The sequence below is a fragment of the Vigna umbellata genome, chromosome 6 (genome assembly GCF_029865625.1).
Source record: "Vigna umbellata cultivar VRB3 chromosome 6, Vumbellata_1.0, whole genome shotgun sequence".
In the NCBI taxonomy this organism is placed as follows: domain Eukaryota; kingdom Viridiplantae; phylum Streptophyta; class Magnoliopsida; order Fabales; family Fabaceae; genus Vigna; species Vigna umbellata.
Genome location: NC_142170.1, coordinates 14,698,457 through 14,719,758, shown reverse-complemented (window position 1 = coordinate 14,719,758; position 21,302 = coordinate 14,698,457). Strand labels below are relative to the sequence as shown.

Below are 21,302 nucleotides of genomic sequence, written 5' to 3'. Positions count from 1 at the left end.
TCAAATAATTAAGGACTTTTTTTCTTTGCAATTACCATCTCCATCATCGCCTGTCTCACAAATCCCACACTTTCAATTTCATTCTTATCACTTTCGTTAACAAATATCTATAAAACTATACAGAATATGAGTCTCGATACCTCAAAAATTAACAATTTATTAACGTTGAACCAATAATTAAGATTTTACTAATCCAATAACGCGACGACAAAACTGGTACGCTGCAGACGTTGTCTGGAACGCGTTTAAAAGGCATTAAAAAAACAGTGTGCAATGACTTGTCTGTTTTCTGGTTTACTTTCAATATTTTCATTTGCAAATATTAATGTTTGATGTGATTTTTGGTTTGAAATGCGACGTGAACCTTACCGGTTGGAACTTTAATGTGGACAAAGAAGTTATCAATGGAATGAAGCAACTTAAGTAGGAAGTTTTAATGGAAGCAAAAGGTCAAATTTCACTCCATTTGTCGGTGAAAGCACGAAGCTTTGATCTTGAAATGGAAAAGTTAAAAAGCTTCAGGAAGTGGGTCATGGGTGGGGTCCATTGCATGAATAAAGATCCTTCCCTTCACTCCAAAATGCTGTGGGAAACCAAAAATAAAGAGATAAGCTCATCCATCGTTTTGAACCATAGAGCAAGCAATGAATCCTATCCTATCCTATCATTTTCGTTGAAATCTCGGAATTGCAGTTCTCAAACACAATTAGGGTTTCTTTTCGATTGGGATGAGAATTAGAAACGTAAATATATATTAATAATTAATTATGTTATAAGGAATCATTGATTATGTATATGGCTTATGTATGTATAGCTAATTGGGTATGTTGTAATACATAATCATGTATAAATTTTTATATATGCATAATTAATGTGTTATATATGTGATACATAATTGGTACGTTGTAATACACGTAATCAAATTTGTGTAAAAACAAAGAAAGTTATGTTGTAATTTTTATCTTAAATTTTATGAATATTATTTCCTTTTCTTCTTTTTCTTTTAATTATTTTATTGAAATATATTTTTTAGCAAAAGTACGAGATAAAATGATTTATCATCATTTTTAGTGTCAAACAAAACGTGGTAAAATTTTATTTAAAGAAAAACGTGTATAATTATTAAATTAAACAAAAAGTCAATATTTGATTTTTTTTTTCGTTTATCAAACATATTAAAATTTGATAACACTTTTTAAAAAAAATTTAAAAATATCGGAGCAAGTCAAATTTCATTAATCATAGTTGAAATATAAACTTTAAACCTATTTCTTAATTTAAAATTAAGGTTTATTATTGTTTCTATATGGGGTAGAGGAACACAATTTTTCAAGTTTGTTTGTGACTCCTTGCATAAGTTTTTATGTAGTGATAATACTTTTTTTTTCATTCAGTCATGTCTAAAGATTACTTGTAAAAAAATCTCCAATTGATGCATAATAAATGCAAAATGACTTACCTTTTTATTACAAATTTGTATTTATGGTTTATAAAGTGAATTTTTAGTTAACAAAAACTTAATTTCAATAAAATGATTGATAATTTTATTTTGTTCAAAGTTAATGATTATTCAGATTAATTTCTTGTCGAAATAACCATTCCACACATGATATGGTGGTTACACGATCTTATGACCATGACCATATTACCGTACAATACAATTATAATCAATTTTTTTAAATTATCTTATCATTAATATTATGTTAAAGATTTTATATTAATTAAAATAAAATGAAATATTATATTATATAAATAAGAATAAATCTCACTTTTAGGTTTATATTAATTTTATTATAGAAAAAATTATAAATCATAGTAAGACAAGAGAAAGAAAAGTATGCAAAATTTGTGAATAGAAGAGATAAAAAGGCAATTATGAGAGTGAGAAGAGTGATACTGAAATGACATTACAGCATTTTCCTTTCAGTTTGGATTTTAGTTTTCGCTCAAAACCTTCGCTCTTATCTCACAACTGGTCCCACTTTCCTTTTCAAACTATCATTTTTTTCAAAATTTATTAATAAGCATTTATATTTATTTCACACATAATATAAAAATAAAATAATTATAGAAAATTTATATTATAAAAAAATAAAAAAATATGTGTATATCAAAAAATATAATTTCTCAAAAAAATTCTATAAACTTTATTTTATGCTCTGCGCTTTTTTTAATTCTTATATATTATCAAATTACATTTTAATTCTTGCATTAAAGAAACCGAAACCATTATAATTCCATAAAATATCACAAATTATTTCATAAAGGTAACATGATTGCAATATTGTCGAATGATATTATATTTAGGAAATATATTTAATTTAAATATGTTAAAGTATAAGTTATTAAAAAAGTATAAATACATTAAATTTAAGGTAAGTATCCCTTGTTTATTACTAATTATCAATATTCAAATATAGAAAAAATTCAACTAATTAAAGACTTTTCGTCAAACTAGTATTAGAAAACAATACCTCGATCACATAAGATAAATATTTTCTAAGAAAACATAAAAGTAAGAAGAATGGTCTTATGTGGTTATTTCAACTTTTATATTGACAACGTATTATGGAGTTTTCTTTTTTGGATACTGAGTAAAATAAATAAATAAATGTTTTCATAATAAAAGATGTTATATGTAGAGATTAAATTGAAATTATTAACTTAATATTTAAAAAATTTTAAAAATTTTGCAGGAAACAAATTAAGTTTTAAATAATTAGTTTTATAACTATATGTTAAATGTATTGTTTTCTTGCGATATTTGAACCATTTTCAATGATACTAGAAAAATTGGTATGACTTCAAAGTGCTGCTGCATAAATGTATTATTCTACACCAGTCTTCTGGGAATAAGTCAGTAATATTTATCCTAAAGAATTTCATTTCATTTTTATAGTTTTTGGTTCCATTTTAAATAAAAATAAATTTAAAACAAAATTATATTAGATAGATGCAATTTATAATTATATTAATAATTTTGTTTTAATAATATTCTTATAAAAAAATAACATGGTTTTTCCAGAGAAGACTCGCATGAGAAAACTTATCTTATATTATCTTGGTACTTGAGAGAAACTTTGAAAAAGAAAAATAATTTAATTTTTTTAAGATTTTTATTATAGTTTTTTTTTTCTGAGAGAAGAGTCATTGATTTTTTTTGGTGTTAGAGGAAAGTTATTTTAATTTTATTACATTATTTTTTTATTGTCTATTCTGTTCTTTTTATTTTACACGTTAATTTTTGTGTTGTTAATATAGTTGCTAACATTTTCATGGTAAAAGATGGTATTTTTACCACCTTTATTTCCTTAGTTATAGAATGGAAGTTTGTTTCATTATATCCAATAATCATTTAAAATTGAAACATATATTATTTAAATACATTTTTCTCTCGTAATTTTTGAAATACATTTTAGAAACTGAGAAGACTATCTTAATGGATCTAAAGTGGAAATATTAATGTTGACTGTCTAGATGAAAAATCATTCTAAAAACTAAACTTTATTTTCTTAATTTTCTATTAAAGATTTATTTCGTGACACTTAAAGTTGAAATATATATAATGTATTTAGTAAAATATGTTTATGAAAATAAAATTTGACTGTTATTAAATAACATTACTATATCACTTATCATATATAGTATATGGTACTGTATATTTTTTTTATTAAATAATTAAGCTCAGAATTATTCGAAATCATACCATTGCAAAGAAGGTATAAAGAAAATAAAACAGTATTTTATTTGTTTTTTATACATTTTCTAAGGATTAGAGAAAGATAAGCAACTCTGATATCGGTGACAAGACTATGGTTGTTTTATAAGATGTGTATAAATTAAATTAATATGTATTTAAAGTAAAATTATACTTGAATTTGATTTTGTAATTAATTTTTTATTTCATTTTAAATTTCAACAATTTGAAATGAACTATTTTGACTATAATGGCTGTTTTTTTTTTCTGTATTATTAAAATATAATATTAGTTCAACCCACAAAATAAACTTAGTCAATCGGAAGTGTTTTCATCTTAAAGTGAAAATTCTGTGGTTACACCTTAAAATATAATTAAACTCGAGAGACTGGGCCATGGTACACCAAACTATTATCTATTTTGTACATAGTACTTCTATCATAGGATTTCAATCATATAATTTTACTAATGATAGAAATAAAACTATGTAACTTTTCAATTTTTTATCATTAGTTATTTTATTTTTTGGAAAAATATTACAATAATGGAAAGTAATAACTAGTTTTCATTCATTAGTAAACTATTTCATTTAATATACAATTTTTGTTTATATCCTTCTACGCGTATTCTTAAATTTTATACAAAATGTATAAAAGAAGAAGAAAAATGCATCCTAAATTACAAAATATATTAATGTAAAAGTTAAAATAGTTAATCAGATAATTAAATTAAATTAAGTTTAAAAATGAGTAGAAGCACTAAATTAATTTCAAATGGTTTAAAGTAAAAAACAAAAAAATAAATTATTCAAAGTTGTTTTAAATAGATTGGTTGGAACTACGAAACTTATCAAGTGAATGGGTATTTATTTAACATGATTGTTGCTTTCAATGCTCATCTCACCCCTACTTTTTCTGTTTGCCAGTTGCCGGTTAAAACCTTCTAGAACATAGATGATATTTTTGTTATTTTATTCCTTAAAATATAATTTTAAATTTAAAAATAGTTTTCTGTCACTGTTTAGATGACCTCGAGAAGACAAATTAAAAGTACTGAAGAACAATATTATAAAAAAAAATTAAACAGAAAAGATGTCAAAGTGATGTGCGTATTTTTTTGTGTTTACGAGAAAAAAAATCAACCGCCGTTGGTTGTGGCTGGAAGCAGAAAACATTATCATGGTGTTTTACCATGTTCACCCCTAGTTCTTTCTTCGATCTGATTGCAAGTTGCCGGTTTCTGAAAAGCTTCTAGAAGACCCACCGTTTTTTTCATATTTATATTTTTAATTTTATTCACAAATCTCAAAATCAGTGAGAACTTATCTGGAAGACCATGTGCGCCCCATTGTGATTCTTATAAAATCCTCTCTCTCTCGTACGCTTCTCAACACTCACTCTCTTTCAAACATAGAAGATTCTCTTTTTCAAATAGCAACCTTTTTTCATAAACCCTTGTTACCCTTTTCTCTCTTCGATCTCGTAATCGTGTTGCTGTTCATGGGATTTCTCTGATTCAATAACATCAGATTCATCTTTCGTTTCCCTCTCTGCTGTTTTACCATGGAGTTGATTTCAGGTCTACCAGAGGACGTTGCCCGAGACTGTTTAATTAGGGTTCCGTACGAGAAATTCGCGGCGGTGGCATCCGTCTGCAAAGGTTGGAACTCTGAGATTTACTCGCCGGAGTTTCACCGTCGGAGGAGAACCACAAAACACGCACAAAAAATCCTTGTCACGGTTCAATCCAAGATAGACTCCGAAAAAACCCGAACCGGCATGCTTGCGAAGGCCTCTGCGAATCCGGTTTACCGGCTGAGCGTGTTCGAACCGGAGGCGGGTCTATGGAGCGAGTTGCCCCTGGGACCCGAACTCGCTTCCGGGTTACCCATGTTCTGTCAGATTGCGGGTGTCGGGTACGAGCTTGTCGTTTTGGGCGGGTGGGACCCAGATTCTTGGAAAGCGTCGAATTCGGTTTTTATTTACAACTTTCTCTCGGCCAAGTGGCGGCGTGGGGCCGATATGCCGGGCGGGCCCCGAACGTTTTTCGCGTGCGCGTCGGATCAAAATCAGACGGTGTACGTAGCGGGCGGGCACGACGAGGAGAAGAACGCGCTGAAGTCCGCGCTTGCGTATGACGTAGCGAACGACGTGTGGGTCCCGCTCCCGGATATGTCACGCGAGCGCGACGAGTGCAAGGCCGTGTTCCGCCGTGGCGGGCTCTGCGTGGTGGGTGGATACTGCACGGAGATGCAGGGGCGGTTCGAGAAGAGCGCGGAGGTTTTCGACGTGGCCACTTGGAAGTGGGGCCCGGTGGAGGAGGAGTTCTTGGATGCGGCCGCGTGTCCTCGAACATGCGTGGACGGTGGCGATGGTGCCGAAGGGGAAATGTACATGTGCCGCGGCGGTGACGTGGTGGTGTTGCGGGGAGACACATGGCGGAGGGTTGCGAAGGTACCCAGTGAGATTCGGAACGTTGCGTGCGTGGGGGTGTGGGAAGAGACCATGTTTGTTATTGGGTCAAGTGGGTTCGGGGAACCGCATATGGGCTTTGTTTTGGATCTGAAGAATGGGGCTTGGGCCAAAGTGGTGAGCCCGGAGGAGTACACTGGGCACTTGCAATCCAGTTGTATTTTGGAAATCTAGTAGCTGAGTTTTTGTTTGGGCCGAGTTCATGTAAATACATTATATGAAGCAACATTTTTGTTTTCTTTAGTTGCTTTGCCTTCTACTCAAAAAGCTTCATCATTTTAGTTAAAGTTTACCTCTAATGGAGTTTTATTCTACACTCTGCTCTTTCTCTTGCCTTTCAAATCTCACAATGAAATCTGCACTTTTTCATTCACATTTTCTTTAAAATTTAAAACCAAATTCAATTTTTTTTTTCAAAATCTTTCTGTCTCTTTCAATGAATTTTATGTTATTCTAACTCAGACCTATGGACTATATAAATATATACATATATAATGGTTAAATTTCTTATCTTTCTGTCTAAAATAAATTATAACCGTCCATCCACTAAAGGCCATTGTTATCTATAAACATAACAGTACAAGTTACAACTAATAGCCAATATCCCTTTGGTATATACATAATTATTCAAAACTTTTTTTTAAAAATATGATAACTTTTCAATTCATTTTAAATGTTGTAAATTATTCAACCATGCATGACTAAAATGGTTGTAAATATTGAAGTTTTATTTTGGTTAAAATGGAATAACATAAAGATTGTAACTCTCAATTCAACTTGGGTTGAACTGAGAGGTTTTGAGTTGCCACTAAATCTATCGCTTTCGAAGTTGAGATGAGCGTTGCGTACAAGACTCTTCAACCATCATGATGTCTCTCTTAAAAACAAAATTAATTACCGTGTATGATCTTCTTATTAGTCTCGATCTTAATTATAATTAAACATGTTATAATGTATCCTTTTGGCAATGTTAGGTTGGCTCAATTATGATAAGAAAGTAGGAATATAATCAACACTATTAGTCTACAATCTGTTAAACTGATTTACATTATACATGATATCCGATTTTTTAAATTAATAATTTACCTTATGAACAGTTCTATTATATTATTTTAATTTGTGAAAATATTTTTAGACTTTTATAATTTGTATTGTTATTTAACTATGTTAGTTTTATTCAAATCTTAAACTTTAGAGTATATTAATAAACTCTTGTTTATTAGATACGGTAAATATTTGTAGTTTTCCTCAAGAGGACTTAAAGTCAAACAATTTTCACTTTATCCGTTTCAAACATTTTAGTAAAACTATTTTATTGACATCTTGTAATTGTCTTATGAATCAATTTATTCATTAAACTGATTTGAAACATAATATAATCATTATCAATTTTAAACATTTCAATTTCACTCTTTGTTGATTACAAATAATAATCTTTTTTTACCAACTTAACAACTACAGCTACTTTCTTTAAAATCTTTATAACATTTTATTCTTAATTAAATCTTTAAACCATTTTAGTCTTAATTGATCATGTTAATCCTTTTCTTTTGAGACAAAGGTGTGACATGTTCATCTTATCTTTTATTACATCAAGACATCCTTATTGTATCAAGATATTTTTCATCTTAATCCTCCGTTATTCAAAATTATTTAAAAAGAATAAAAAATCAATGTCAAATTGGGATCATGTTTTCAAACATGTTCTTTTTTATTTTCTCTGTCTTCTCCTCACGTAACAATAATGAGTAAGTTTTTTCAACGGTCATAAGAAAAATAAAAAAAAATATGAAAGAAAGACAATTGAGTTATAAAAAACACAAAGAATGTCTCAATATAACATATTACATACATCATAGAGTTTAACATGTTTTTCAAATATAGAGAAAGAAACAAATAACTGAAAACAACTAAAACAATTAAAGCAAAACATCTCTTAACATAGACAAAGAAAAAAACTGGCAAAAAGTGTGAAAACAATTAAGACAAAATTATCTAATAGAGGAAGTAGATGATAGATAATATAAAACATAACATAAAGTCAATATATAAAAATAAAGGAAGTCTTTACTTTTTGGACTCACTGAAACTTTTTATTTGTTTCGTCAGTTTGGTGTGTATACTCATTTAATTATTAAGATGTTTATTCAATAAAATAACTTATTTTCATTTAAGCCAATGAATTCACTCAAAAGTTGTGTAGAATATATTATTTGTACTTACTTTTTAGACAAAAAGTCTGTACAAGTTGGCCACTTCCTGCAACTTGTATTTCCCGACCTTCTTCAACACTCATATGATACTGACACTTAACATTTCAGATAAGAAGCAATAATAAGAAGGTGGATCCTCATTCTGCATACTTCAAAATTGACATTTGTAGATTAAATATCTAATTAATAAATAAGTCAAACTTTAGGTGATCCTGATCCTAAGAAGACAGATGTTTTCAGAAATAAGAGAAGGAAAAAGAAAAAGACAGATGTTAACTAAGTAATTTAGTTAATGAATTCAAATAGATGTGTAAAAGATATATTTCTTGTAATATTTTTAATATAAGACATAAATTAAAATAATATTTTTCCGTATGAATTTTATAATTTTTCCTGAAATATTATATTTATTTCTCATATGTTTCTATCATATATTTTAAGTTTCTGTGATTTTCTTTAAAATGAATGAAAATAAATTTAGTATATTAGTTGTTTTTCTTTTGTCTGTGATTATGTTAAAAATATTGAGAAATTTAAGAAGTATTTGTAGTAATATTTTGATATATTTTTATATTACTTTTACAAAACTAATTTTACAAAGTTAAATTAGTCACTAAAATCATATCCTAAAACAGAGATGAATATTGCTTTTTCAGGAACGATATTTATTTCCAAACGAAATAAAGCACACAAGCTGGTAATCTTTCCCATAAATTGGACTGAATAGGGTTTGTGCAATCTAATAAAAGAATGGGAGTTGCATTGCAAGTACCAAGCAATTACTTATTTCACTTACTTGCTTCTCATGCACCTAACAATAACCTCTACAAATTTCTTATACATGTGTTGCTTCAAATACATTCGCTGCACCTTCTTTCTTCCTTCCACACCCATTTGCTTCCTTGCAGACTGGTTTTTGAGTAAAAACCGGAGATTCTGTGCGAGAACAAGATTCCCTGGATGTCCAACAGGATGAAGAAGACCTGTAACATTGTGCTCAACAATCTCCTGTGTTCCCCCAGCTTCCGTTCCAAGAACCTACACCGCAGACAATGCACATGAGATGACATAAAAATCATTAAGTTATCAACTACTTTCACAGAAAAAGTAAATAGAAAAGGTAAATATCACGGATCCCACACTAGAGCCACCCATCCCCTACTGCAGTTTCTTATAACTGGAGCCAAAATGTTATCACAAGGTATTGCTTTTAGTTCCTGGTTACTGTTACATGCATATGCTTCTGCAACAGCTATCTTATGATGAGGTTAAGGAGAAAATGTAGTCATACCGGAAGACCAAACGCCATCGCTTCTATAGTCACACGTCCAAATGTTTCTCCCAGCCCCTGTTCACCATTTTGCTAATCAGCAACAGCTTTACATACTAGAAAATAGTTCTTTCTACAATTAATTCGATTTCCGCATGAAGTAATATCTGGAATGTGTAGTTTTAGCAATTATGTCAAGTTGCAAAATGAAATGCTTTTTTTATTATGTTTGGAAGAAAACAGAACCAAAAACTGGATTCATAGTTATTTGCAATAATTTCATTGCAGAATTGTATTAAATCTTATTTTTTATTGATAGAGAAAACTAAACAGGCTAGGTACAAATTCAAGTCATCAAGACAATATGATTAGAATCCAAATTAGAGAAAAAAAGGCAAATATTTCATCTGCATCAACAAATAACTTACCATGACATCATAATAATATTTCAGACACACTGAAACAATGTTGTCATTTACAAGTAGATTTGTTTGGAAGTATATATTATATAATGGACGTCAGATTTAAACTATATTCATAAGCAAATGCACACTCAACAATGAAGGATACTTACACCTATTTATGTGTGTATAAACATTTCATAAACTACTTTACAAATAATTTAACTTTTAATCTTACCTGAGAGTTTATAACATAAACATCGGCAGCAGAGTAAAGTGAGGCAACCCGAGTTGTGGCTGGAGTCCAAAAAAATGATTTTGAGGTGTTTGGATGCTGTTCTACGAAATTTAGAAGACTTTTAACATAATCCGCCTTGTTACTCTTTGATCCAACCGAACCAATAAGAAGCTTGAGAGATTGTTGAATTGTTCCTTTGTCATTAGGCAAAACTTGTTTCCTCCTGTGAATGTCAAAATTCTCATGATCAGTGGAACATACAAAAATTGTATACTTTACAACCATAAATTATAAAAACCTTTTTTTAGATTCATGTAACCTGCTTAAGATATCATTCGAAGCTACTTTGCCATTCTTCAACACCGGCAACAATTTTCTATTGCGATGCTTTCTAGCCAGGGTAGATATGCCTTCCTTCATAGTTGATACCTTTTTCATTTTCTTATCATCTTGCAACAATCCTTGTTCAAGTACTGAGCTTACTGATTCAAGAAGCAATAGCTGGCCCTTCCCAGGGTTGATGCTACTAAGTGATATCACAAGCATGTCATTATCAGTTAGGCCAATTTCTTTTCGGACTGATTCTCGCAATAACTGCCTTTTCTCCACCATTTTCTCAGTACTAAAGGATGGAGTGTTAAGTGTTGAAGGAATACCAGCTACAAACGCCAGTTCATCATTAACAGACAATGGAACAATTTCAGGGTAGGATCTAAGTTTTATCCTTTCCTCTTCACACCACTTTTGCCACTGTTTAGATTGTGATTCAGAAAGAAAAACCAACATCTTTACTCTGCCCAATACATCTTTGGAACGATCAAAGTACTCTCGACGATTTTCCATAATCCACCAGGCAACTTGGCTTGCACCAGCAGGGAAATGTTCGATATATTGTTCTGGAAGCATATAAAAAGATAATGATTTTCTATCAAGACATGTAGAGAACTGGAATTACAAACACGCATCGACAAATTATAAACTACAACAAAATATACAAGTCTTCAACTTGATAACAGTAGAAGATTCCAATCAACCAATAGAGCAATATGCATACCTCCATGTAAAATCAAAATCAATTGTTTTAACAATTTCCAAAGTTCAAACTTTCAAAATATTAAAAGGTTGGAAGTTTATATTTATACGCAGGAAGTAAGGCATGGTGGTGAGGATCCTCTGCCAATGCCTTTTAATGAGACAATCGAATTATATAATATTGTATCCTTGCATGACAGGTTTAAAAATGATTATACCAATTATTCCAGAACTAGTTTGAGATTAATAACTAAGCCTTTGATAAACGTCAACTACTTTCTGACACTAAAAACCACAATAGACATAGTGAATTGTTACCAATCTGTTCTTACCAATCCATGATGCACAGACAGCTGAACCAGCAATAACAAGATCGGCCTTCATTGCAGTTTTGAAGCTGAGATCAGCTTTGTCCTCAATCACCTTGATCCGTCTCCTAGTAAGCTCTGACATCAAACCACCTTTCTTGCTAAGCACAACAGCTGAAACCGTAGCCCCACAGCTCAAAAGTTCTGTTGCAAACTCCATCATTGAAAGTGGAGCTCCAGTCATGGAAAGCTCATGAAATATCAAGATAAATCTTCGGGACCAAACCAGACGTGCAAAGTCCTCCTTCCTGTTACATGTCCCAGAACGTTTCTCTGGACTCCATTCCAGAATCCTATCCTCCACTGAGCCAAACGGACCAACAAGCAATCCATACGTACTGTTGGCTGTAGGAATTTCTGGCTCCTGCTCCTCTATATCAGCGTTCTTAACTTCTGTAGTTGGTTTCAGCTTACCACTTGATTTACCTTTCGAAGCACGTCTTCTCCTGCTCCTCTTCTTTGAGCTCGTTTTACGATGTAACGGAACATCATTGCCTTTCTTTGCCAAAGCTACATTTATAGTTTTACTAGTCCCTGCTATATTTGCATCAGTCTCATTATTAGCAGACAATGAATTATCACTAGCAAGTAAATCACGGCGCTGAACTTGTTCAGCGTCTGAGCCAGTATTTCGCGGCCCCGTTCCAAAGCCAGAAAATTCCTCCTTCTTATCACTATGAGCCCACCACGACTGAACGAAAAATCCAAGATAAGCCCAGAGGGTAATTAGAAGCAACCAAAAAAGTAAACGATTGCTCCGAAACCACAGTGCCCCGCCTAGACTGTTCCTTCCTTCTCTTCTTGGTGTGCGACCAGAATTCAGTCTCCGAAATGACGGCGAATTTCGCGGACTTGATCTTCCAGATAACGTTGATTTAAAACTGCCACCTAACCTCAATGAAGTCTGCTTAGCCAAATTAGGCTGAAATTCCCCTCTATTGCTGCTTTCCTCCATTAGCTTCCCGAACTATCATATCACTAAAAAAGAACGCTTCAAGCTCGAACAATATTTTTCTGAATTCACTACAAAAAGAAGCATTTTCCCCATCATAATTCATCCAAAGAGAAAGAAAGAAAGCAAGAAAGAAAGAAAAATAATTTTTACAAGTTCTCCAAAACACTCAACAGTTCGTTTCTTGTTATTCTCTTCCCTAGACTCTCAAGATTGCTCCGTCTATCGTCCTACGAAAACCACTGGAAGTAAAATAATACAATTTCATTTAGCTGTTTGTAAGGAAACAGAGTTGGGTTTGTTTCTATTTATTTATTCCAAATCAAAAGAGGAAACGCACAACATTGAAGCAAATGAAGAAGGTAGAGTTACTTAACCAAGAAACCTATGATGTAAAAATGGCAAAATAGCGAAGAGGATAGAGGGGCATTACATGAATCGTTCAAGATCTGGTATGATTGGGTTTGAAGAGCGATTCTTGAAGCTTGTTCTTCGATTGAACACTGAGCTGAGCTTCTTTCAATACACGTTGAAGAGCTCAGAGAGAGAAAGAGAAAGTTTGCAGTGTCACTGTGAGAAGTTCTGAGAGTTATTTCAGCGAGATAGAAAGAAACAATTACAATACCACGTGCGTCCTGCACGTGCCATCATTCAGAATTTCAATCCGAGTCACTGCACTGCAACGTCGGTAGTCTCGTCCTGAGATTCTGACTGTTGGATCAATCCAACGGCCTGCCTGGCATTTGACTTAGGTCCCACCACTTTGACTTTATTGCATTTACTTCAATTATCCAATCAGCTAATCAATGATTTATCTAGCAATGACTGATTTTATAAGATTATTTACACACAAATATTAGTCAACTAAATCCAAGCCAAACGAAACGAATCGAATGACGAAACAAATCGAACTCAACCGAACCTAATCGAATAAAATTAGATTGGATTGGATCAGACCAAACTCAACAGAACGAACCAAACCAATCCCCACCAAACCAAACACAATTAAATCGAACCAAACTAAATCCAACTGAACCGAACAAAATCGAATAAAACTCAATCGAATCGAACTGAACCGAACCGAACTCAATCGAACCGAATTGAATCGGATTGAACCGAACCGAACCCAATCGGACTGAACCGAACTGAACCCAATCGGACTGAATCCAACCGAACTGAACCCAATTCAACCCAACCAAACCGAACCGAATTGAACCGAACCCAACTGAACTAAACCGAATCAAACCCAACCCAACCCAACCCAACCAAAGTCAAGCCAAACAAAACTGGACCGGACCCAACCAAACCCAACTGGACCCAATCGAACCAGACCTAACCCAACCGAATCGGACCCAACCGGACCTAACAGAACCCAACCCTAAACTTAACCCAAAACCCAACCCAACCCGAAACCTGAAACCCTAAACCCAACCCAACCCAACCCAACCGAATCAAACCGTACCCAACTCAACCCAGCTGAACCAGACCCAGACCCAACCCAACCCAACCTTACCGAACCAAACCAAACCAAATCGACATGACCTGAAATGACCAAAACCAACCTAACTCGACCAAACCCAACACAACCAAACCTAATCCGACCTGACTCGACTAGACCCGTCCAGCCCAACCTAACCAAAAATTAGTTAGCCAAACTAAACCGCACCGTACCCGAACCTACCCTTCTACTCGCCTCGATCAGTGCCGTTTCAACCTAACGTTAACCTGACCTAATCCGAATTACCAAACCAAGCCAAGCCAAGTCTAATCAAACAGAATTGAGTCGAGTCAAGGCAAACCGAACCAAGCCAAGGCAAACCGAACCAAGTCAAGCCAAATCGAGCTAATACAGGTTGAGTCGAACAATTTGAGCCAAGATGAACCAAGCCAAACCGAATTAAGCCGAACAAAACCAAATCAAACCGAAACAAGCCAAATCGAATCAAACCAAACAAACATGCTGAGTAAAGTCGAACTAAACTAGCCAAAATAGCTAAACGAGCCCAATTAAATCAAACTAAGTCAAACTACACTGACTGAACCAACCAACTAAACTAAACCGAATAAAACTGAATCGAATTGAAAGTTCGAAAATAAAACTACAGTATTCTATCAAAGTGAAAACAAAAAATTATACAATTTCACTTTTATTGTTAGATTGAAAGTAACTTCCCCCGTATTTTCAAAATTCTTTATTCTATTCTATCGCGGAGGCATTAATCATCAAAGGCCACTTTCTGGAATCAAACATTAAAATAAATCTCAAAGGACGTTAAATTTTCAGTTCCTAAACAGAATTAAATTTAATTTTAAGCATCCAAAGTATTAAATTGTTTATTGGCCTTTTCAATCGTGAAATAGAACTTTAAATTATTTCTTATAAATAACAGCCATTATTATCTCTAATGCAACTTTTAATAGCATGTCTAAATCTAAATTAAATCCAAGTATCGAATACCGAACCTGTTCTTGGTAACAAAATACTATATATTAACTTCCTTTCATAATACGACGTCTGAGTCTCAAGTCTTGATAGAAGAAACAAAAGAAATTCAGAAGGCAAAAATAGCACGCAGTCAAAAAACACTTGGTTGAATGTGGAAAAATATAAAGGATTACACTATTAACGGCTCGTGATAATTTACCACAAGTCAAATACCATAGGAATAAGAAAACCATTTACACGAGAAATTCTTAACTCCACGATCAAATCAGTTGCTGCAAAACAATCGTCGTTCTTTCCCCACATCTATAGTTGTAGAAAAGCCTGCATATGTTTCTCACGAGCTTAACGAAAGCAAAACGCAAGAAAAATCTGAAAAGACAACAATTATCATTTAGTTTCCTCAGCAACTACCAAAAAAGACATAACTGCAAATTCATATATACTTGCGATCGATCGGACTTACCGCACAATTACACAAGCAACTACCACCTGTCAAGCTGCAATTAACCTTCTTGAAATGGACAACAGCGTGAACAGGCGGTTATATACTGCAAGGAATGAAATTGAATACGGGGAGAAAAAAGAGGTCCATCAGTGTACATAGTCCACGGTAAACCTTAACAAATAAATTAAAAAATATTCCCCACGAAATACAAGTTCTATAATCACCTAAAAATTCTTGAAACATATCGCTGCCCAAAGTACTCCAGAACAAAAGCTGGAGGACAAAGGACCAGTAGGAAGAAGGCCTGTGATACTAAAATTACGAACACTTAGAAAAACGTAACAATAAGAAGAAAAATAATGTGCATCGATCGAGGGCAATAACAAATCTTACCTTCTTATTCAAACAAGTTGCATTCTATATAATACTTCACTGCCCAAAGTTCATCTCCGAGTATCTGCATGGAACATAACCAAAATTCATCGAGATTATGTTGATCTAATTAAAAAAGGAGCCACCAGTAAACAAAAAAACAGCTAAAACCATGCTCAAGCATTCACAAAAAGAAAAGTCATTATATGAATAGAATGTCTCAAAAATCAACTTGCCTGCGGGGCTTATTATGCCGCTGTCCAAACTCATCATTTACAGTCTCTGCATACAGATCAATTTTGAAAAATAAATTATTTACAACCAATGGCAACGAGTAAACATTATCAAAGGAAAGGAATATCAATGCGTACCAGACTTTGGTGGTACCTTCCAGTCATTGCTACCTTTATTCACATTATTTTCCTTGCTGCAAACATTCAATCATAAAAACATAAATCATAAAATCAAAAAGCTACAGAAACATAAAAACTTCATCATAAACACCTCTTCCAAACCCACACAAAACAAATGGAATAGATTGATAAAACACAAACATCACCAGTCATGCCAAGCCATAAAATTTGAAGTAAAATATAGTTAAAGCGTAAAACAATACGAATTCTTAATAAAGCTATAATCTCAACCAACCTTGAAGTAGCTGTTGCAGATGTCTGCCCTGATTGTCGTGCATGATAAGCACCATCAACAGTGAGATAGGGTGGACAGTATGTAGCCCCTAAAGCACCTGCCGCCCCTAAAGCACCTGCCGCCCCTAAAGCACCTGCCGCCCCTAAAGCTCCAGCAGCCCCTAAAGCTCCTGCTGCTCCAGTCAAAACCGGTAGCCTAGAGCAAAAAATAGGTAGCTAATTAGTTTTCACAAAGAAAGAGACGCTTGTGTGTATGGATATTCCAAACATTAGTTGTGATTAAAATAGTAAAATATAATATTAATTATAAATTTCTTCATGAAAATTGCAATGTGCACCGTACACGGATGCATATACTAAGGATGGAGATTTCAACCATTCTAACATGCGAATAACATTCGGTCATTAATACCCTTACCATGTCATTTCAGAATTTCCCAAACCAAGTTGAGGCTGAGCAACATATCCAGGGAATGCCATGCCAACCGCAGGAACTCCTAAGCCACCAGGATGCTGCCCACCAAATTGCATAACTGTGCCACACCAGTGCCAAGTGAAAATCAGAAAAAATGATCAAAGAATACAAAAAATATATGCATCAAGTATAAACACAACAAAACCAGCGGATGTTGATAGCCAGGACACCCTCACCACAAGAAAACCCATCTCTAACAGAGTAACCAATTACTTGACCTTCCACAGTCTATAGATGCTAATAATTTTACATCACGCGCTCAGCAACATTGTATAACAATGACGGAAATGCAAATTGACAATAATTACATTGGATTCCAAACTTCCGTTATAATGGCACTATGATACTAACAGAGAAGTTTGCGGATTAAAACTGACCTGGCAAAAAGGTTGGAAAGTTCTGATCTCCATGATTACCATTGATATTTCCAGCAGGACCCATAGTTCCACCATAAACAAAAGAACCCCTTCCGCTACCCTGGGAAGCCTCCCTTCCCTTCCCAACCAATGCACCCTTCAATTTACCTGATTCCGAAGCTGACTCAATTTCTCCAGAATCCAATGAACCAATTGCAGCGGTTGTGATTGGGGGAGATGAAGCCTGAGACCCACTACCAGGTCGATGACCCAACTGCGCAGCAGGGGCTTGCACAGAAGGAGAAGTTCGCCCTGGAGCAGTTCTCTGAATAGCCTGGAGTTGAGTTGGATCAATTTTACCAGCTTGATTATGAGATGCAGCAGGCTGATAATTCATCTGAACCGGTACTGCTCCACCCCTTCCAGTACCTCTTGGATGAGTAGATTGAGATGCATTAACACCAGAAGATCCAGGTGGCGGCATATGCAAATTGTTAAAAGCTTTCCCAACAGATGGAGCGCCAGGCCCATCAATATACAACTTCTCCATGCTGACATGATCGACAACATTCTTTCCCCGGAGAAGTACGTTGTTCTGTTGAACCAAAAAACCCTCATCGACAACACCAGGCCGAACGTTCCTACTTGAAGCAGCAGTTGGGATATCCCCTTTTGATGTCACACTTGTATCTTTGTTGGAAGAACTAGAAGGGTAAAAAGGGGGAGAAGCATAATTCAAATTTGATGCAAAGACCTGTTTCTTAGAAGGTACAGGATCGGGTTCTGAATTAGAGACAGGAGTGAAAGTTTTCCCTGAACCACCATGCGAAACTTTCTCGGGCTGTTTCCCGTATCTTAAAAAATGACATAACAAGATTACGATCAGAAACCTTTAATATGTATAACATGTATTAGGTAACACAAATCCAACTGGTCTTATATAATACAAAGTCTGTACTCACTGTTTATTTTGCACATGAGATGCTGAATCATTGCTCTTATTAGTAGGCTCGTACCTACGGGGTCCTCTCCCTCGCACAACACTCTTGGGTGCCTGTGTTTGATTGCCTCTGTTATCATACCCTTTTCTGTTACCTCGGATATATCCTCCACTGCGATCAACACCTCGTGTTTTACCTCCACGACCTCGATAACTACCCTTAGAAGGTCTCCTTCCCTAAATGTTACACAGATTACAAAACAAGGTCTCTTTCACTTCAAGAGGAAAAATAAAAAGTTAAAGAAATTTGTTCCAAGTAATTCACAAAATCAATCATCACCTCTTTGTATTGCCTTTCTTGCAGAGAAATTTCCTCAAACTTATCATGTCCCCATTTCCTGTCATCCTTGGACTCCCAGAGTCTCCTTCCACCACGCATGCGCCTAACAAGATAACAAACACAAACATAAAAAAAAAAAACAAAACCTTAAAATCAACCTCGTAACACTGCACACAAATCAAGAATAGGTTTCAGTAAAGATTTAGACACCTGTGGCGTGCACCGGCATTATCCCTGAAGCGATCATCGTGCATATAAAATGCTCCAGCAGTGGGCACCGCAAACGGCTCATTCTCCTTCTTCTCTTCATCATCTCCATTCCCAGATTCCTCCAAAGGGCCTTTAACATCACCATCGGAGTCTTTAACTACTGTTCCATTCAAACCTCCCTCCTCTCCAACCCTACCCTCATCCTCTTCCTCTTCCAACAACTCTTCTTCCTCCTCTTCTTCTTCCTCTTCCAATTCTTCTTCGTCGTCATAATCTGCAACGCCACCCTCACCGTCGGAATCATCGGAATGGGTTATCCGGCGATCGACTGCGGCGTTTCTCGCGTCGGTGTCAGCGTCGCCTTCCTCATCATCACTGGCCTCGCGCCTTCTCCGCATTGCAAGCGATCTCGTGGCCTCTTCGGGATCACTCTCGTAGTCAAGCCCTTCTTCACCTGCCGTAGCCATTCCTAAAACCCCTCAAAAACCTAAAAACCCAAAAATCTGATTCAATCGCAACCACCAAAACACACGAAAAACACGACCACGAAAAAACCAAAAGCTAATGAACGAATTGGAAACCCAAAATTATTGGAGCGTACGAGGAGGGAGAAAGAAGGGTCAGATAGATGAAACCCTAGATTATGCGAGTGGGAGTGGGAGGAAAGGTTTGCGCGTTCCGAAAGGAAACCCTAGATTAAATAAATTTGGGACATTTGATTTTGTGTCGTTGGAATTGAAACGGGGAGACGAAGAAGGAAGACTCTAAAAAGCCTAAGGGTTGTGGTGGAATTATCTTATCACCGGGGGTATTTCAGTAATTTCCTGTCGGTTTGGGATTTGGAGTAAGCGATTGGGTTGCCTACTGACTACTGACTTGGACAACACGTGAGAGATGGCTCCAGTTTATGTCACAATTTAATTTTTTTAATTATTATATAAACTTAAAACATATTTACTTATCATAAACTCTAATTTGTAAATGTATTCCTTTTACATTCTGTACATGTTTGTTCATAGGCTGTATTTCACAAATTATTTTATACACATCATTATATTCTATTTATTTAAATATTGTTTATACATGGAAAAAAAATCTAAAACTAAATTCATATTTTGAACACAAAATGAAAATCGATAAAAAATATATATTCAATTTATTTAAACTTAAATTAGTTATTTCTGATATAAGAATTCTTAAAAAATCATTTATTTAAGAAAAGTTAGGATTTGTTTCTTATAAAGTTAAAGAAAAATATCGTGAAAGAGAAAAATTGCTTATTAAATTTAGTGTTTTTAAAATGAGTTGAAATTATGAATTAATCTGGCCATCGGAAATTCGGATCAAATTGGATTGAAATTTTATTTTTGAAATTTCGATAGAATAAGTTTTGAGTCCAACTCACTAAAAACGCGACTCATGATTAAATCTTTGGTGAGCTAATCCGACTCACCTAATTTTGGTTTTTTATGTTTGGTTTTGGATTATATTTTGAGTTTAAGATGATTTTGGATTGTATTATATATTTTTTTTAATTTTAAGTTTTCTCTACAGTTTAATATAATTTTGGATTAAAAAAAATTCAAATTTAAATTAGAAATAAATTTGTTATTTTTTTGGAATTGAAAAAAAAATGTTATTAAACAAGCTGGTGAACCAATATGTCTAACCCATCAACCCGTGATAAGTCACAAGTTCAAATTTTTTTTATTCACTAATAAATAAATTGAGTTAAATTGACTTACTAAGTGACCAATTCATGATAGATTAGATCGAGTATGGGTTGGATTGGATGACTCGTTTTAAAAGTACTACTTAAAACAATCAATATAAATGTAAGGGTAAATAGTTAATTTAGTTCGGTCAATATATTTTATTTTTCATACAATGAAAATTAGTTATATAATGAGTGATAATGTAATTATCAATGAATTGACTTGGGTGTTGAATAACATAAGTAATATCAAGTTTAATATTGTTAAAATATGTTAAGTTATCAATAGAGTATTTATTTGAAAATACATGTAAAAATAAAGACATGGAAGATTGATGCAACATAATAAAATAATAAGAAGAATATAAACAAGATTAAAATTCAACAAACTAGTGAGAGAGAAAATATCGTAAACATTTTTATTGTAAGGTATTAAGGCACGACACTTTTTGTGACAATCCTCATAGAGAACCACAACGTCTTTATCGTAGCAATTTTCTCCCGTGTGACTTCCGACACACCTCTCTCACGTCGAGGTATAGACATCATCTTGAGCATGCGACTAGATATTAATGGGTGGTCCGATAACGACCCAATAGCGGGTGGAAAAACATACCCAACAAACAACAAATATCTCTTGGATAAGCTCTAACCATAGTTATGACTTTAAGCCTAACTTAACCCCACAAAACTGACTTGTAAGGTGAAGTTTGCA

At 33.9% G+C, this 21,302-nt stretch overlaps 3 protein-coding genes across 7 annotated transcripts; 1 reads left to right on the top strand and 2 right to left on the bottom strand.

Moving 5' to 3' along the window:
* The first annotated feature begins 5,043 nt into the window (after positions 1-5,043).
* On the top strand, positions 5,044-6,484 carry LOC124828606 (Galactose oxidase/kelch repeat superfamily protein). The gene has a single exon (XM_088093710.1). It carries the CDS (start codon positions 5,260-5,262, stop codon positions 6,340-6,342), a length of 1,083 nt encoding a protein of 360 aa, XP_087949836.1. The 5' UTR covers positions 5,044-5,259; the 3' UTR covers positions 6,343-6,484.
* A 2,578-nt stretch (positions 6,485-9,062) lies between these two features.
* On the bottom strand, positions 9,063-13,236 carry LOC124828585 (UDP-Glycosyltransferase superfamily protein). 2 transcript variants are annotated; one of them, XM_047301922.2, is made up of 7 exons: positions 13,076-13,231; positions 12,817-12,884; positions 11,655-12,713; positions 10,610-11,186; positions 10,291-10,513; positions 9,673-9,729; positions 9,063-9,419 (listed from the first exon to the last, which is right to left on the bottom strand). In XM_047301922.2, the coding sequence occupies exons 3-7, from the start codon at positions 12,643-12,645 to the stop codon at positions 9,174-9,176; spliced, it is 2,094 nt and encodes a 697-aa protein (XP_047157878.2). In that variant the 5' UTR covers positions 12,646-12,713; positions 12,817-12,884; positions 13,076-13,231; the 3' UTR covers positions 9,063-9,173. The 2 variants fall into 2 exon arrangements, with proteins under 2 accessions (XP_047157878.2, XP_047157876.2); XM_047301920.2 differs by lacking the exon at positions 12,817-12,884 and having other exon boundaries at positions 13,076-13,236.
* A 1,972-nt stretch (positions 13,237-15,208) lies between these two features.
* On the bottom strand, positions 15,209-19,632 carry LOC124828586 (protein MLN51 homolog). 4 transcript variants are annotated; one of them, XM_047301925.2, is made up of 13 exons: positions 19,475-19,628; positions 18,874-19,360; positions 18,664-18,766; positions 18,346-18,560; positions 17,405-18,237; positions 16,971-17,085; positions 16,554-16,748; positions 16,277-16,332; positions 16,142-16,187; positions 15,927-15,990; positions 15,758-15,845; positions 15,552-15,636; positions 15,209-15,457 (listed from the first exon to the last, which is right to left on the bottom strand). In XM_047301925.2, the coding sequence occupies exons 2-10, from the start codon at positions 19,338-19,340 to the stop codon at positions 15,963-15,965; spliced, it is 2,058 nt and encodes a 685-aa protein (XP_047157881.2). In that variant the 5' UTR covers positions 19,341-19,360; positions 19,475-19,628; the 3' UTR covers positions 15,209-15,457; positions 15,552-15,636; positions 15,758-15,845; positions 15,927-15,962. The 4 variants fall into 4 exon arrangements, with proteins under 4 accessions (XP_047157881.2, XP_047157880.2, XP_047157882.2 ...); XM_047301924.2 differs by having other exon boundaries at positions 18,874-19,632; XM_047301926.2 differs by having other exon boundaries at positions 15,758-15,837; positions 18,874-19,632.
* Positions 19,633-21,302: the final 1,670 nt, after the last annotated feature.

What these genes read in the sequence shown, in the direction of transcription:
- LOC124828586 (XM_047301924.2), bottom strand. Translation starts at nt 19,340, where the DNA reads ATGGCTACGGCAGGTGAAGAAGGGCTTGACTACGAGAGTGATCCCGAA. An exon ending in TCTCATGTGCAAAATAAACA is followed by an intron (nt 18,238 to 18,345) that starts GTGAGTACAGAC and finishes TCATTTTTTAAG; the next exon opens with ATACGGGAAACAGCCCGAGA. An exon ending in CGGCATAATAAGCCCCGCAG is followed by an intron (nt 15,991 to 16,141) that starts GCAAGTTGATTT and finishes TGTTCCATGCAG; the next exon opens with ATACTCGGAGATGAACTTTG.
- LOC124828585 (XM_047301920.2), bottom strand. Translation starts at nt 12,645, where the DNA reads ATGGAGGAAAGCAGCAATAGAGGGGAATTTCAGCCTAATTTGGCTAAG. An exon ending in TGTCTGTGCATCATGGATTG is followed by an intron (nt 11,187 to 11,654) that starts GTAAGAACAGAT and finishes ATATGCTTCCAG; the next exon opens with AACAATATATCGAACATTTC. An exon ending in TTTATGTTATAAACTCTCAG is followed by an intron (nt 9,730 to 10,290) that starts GTAAGATTAAAA and finishes AATGGTGAACAG; the next exon opens with GGGCTGGGAGAAACATTTGG.
- LOC124828606 (XM_088093710.1), top strand. Translation starts at nt 5,260, where the DNA reads ATGGAGTTGATTTCAGGTCTACCAGAGGACGTTGCCCGAGACTGTTTA.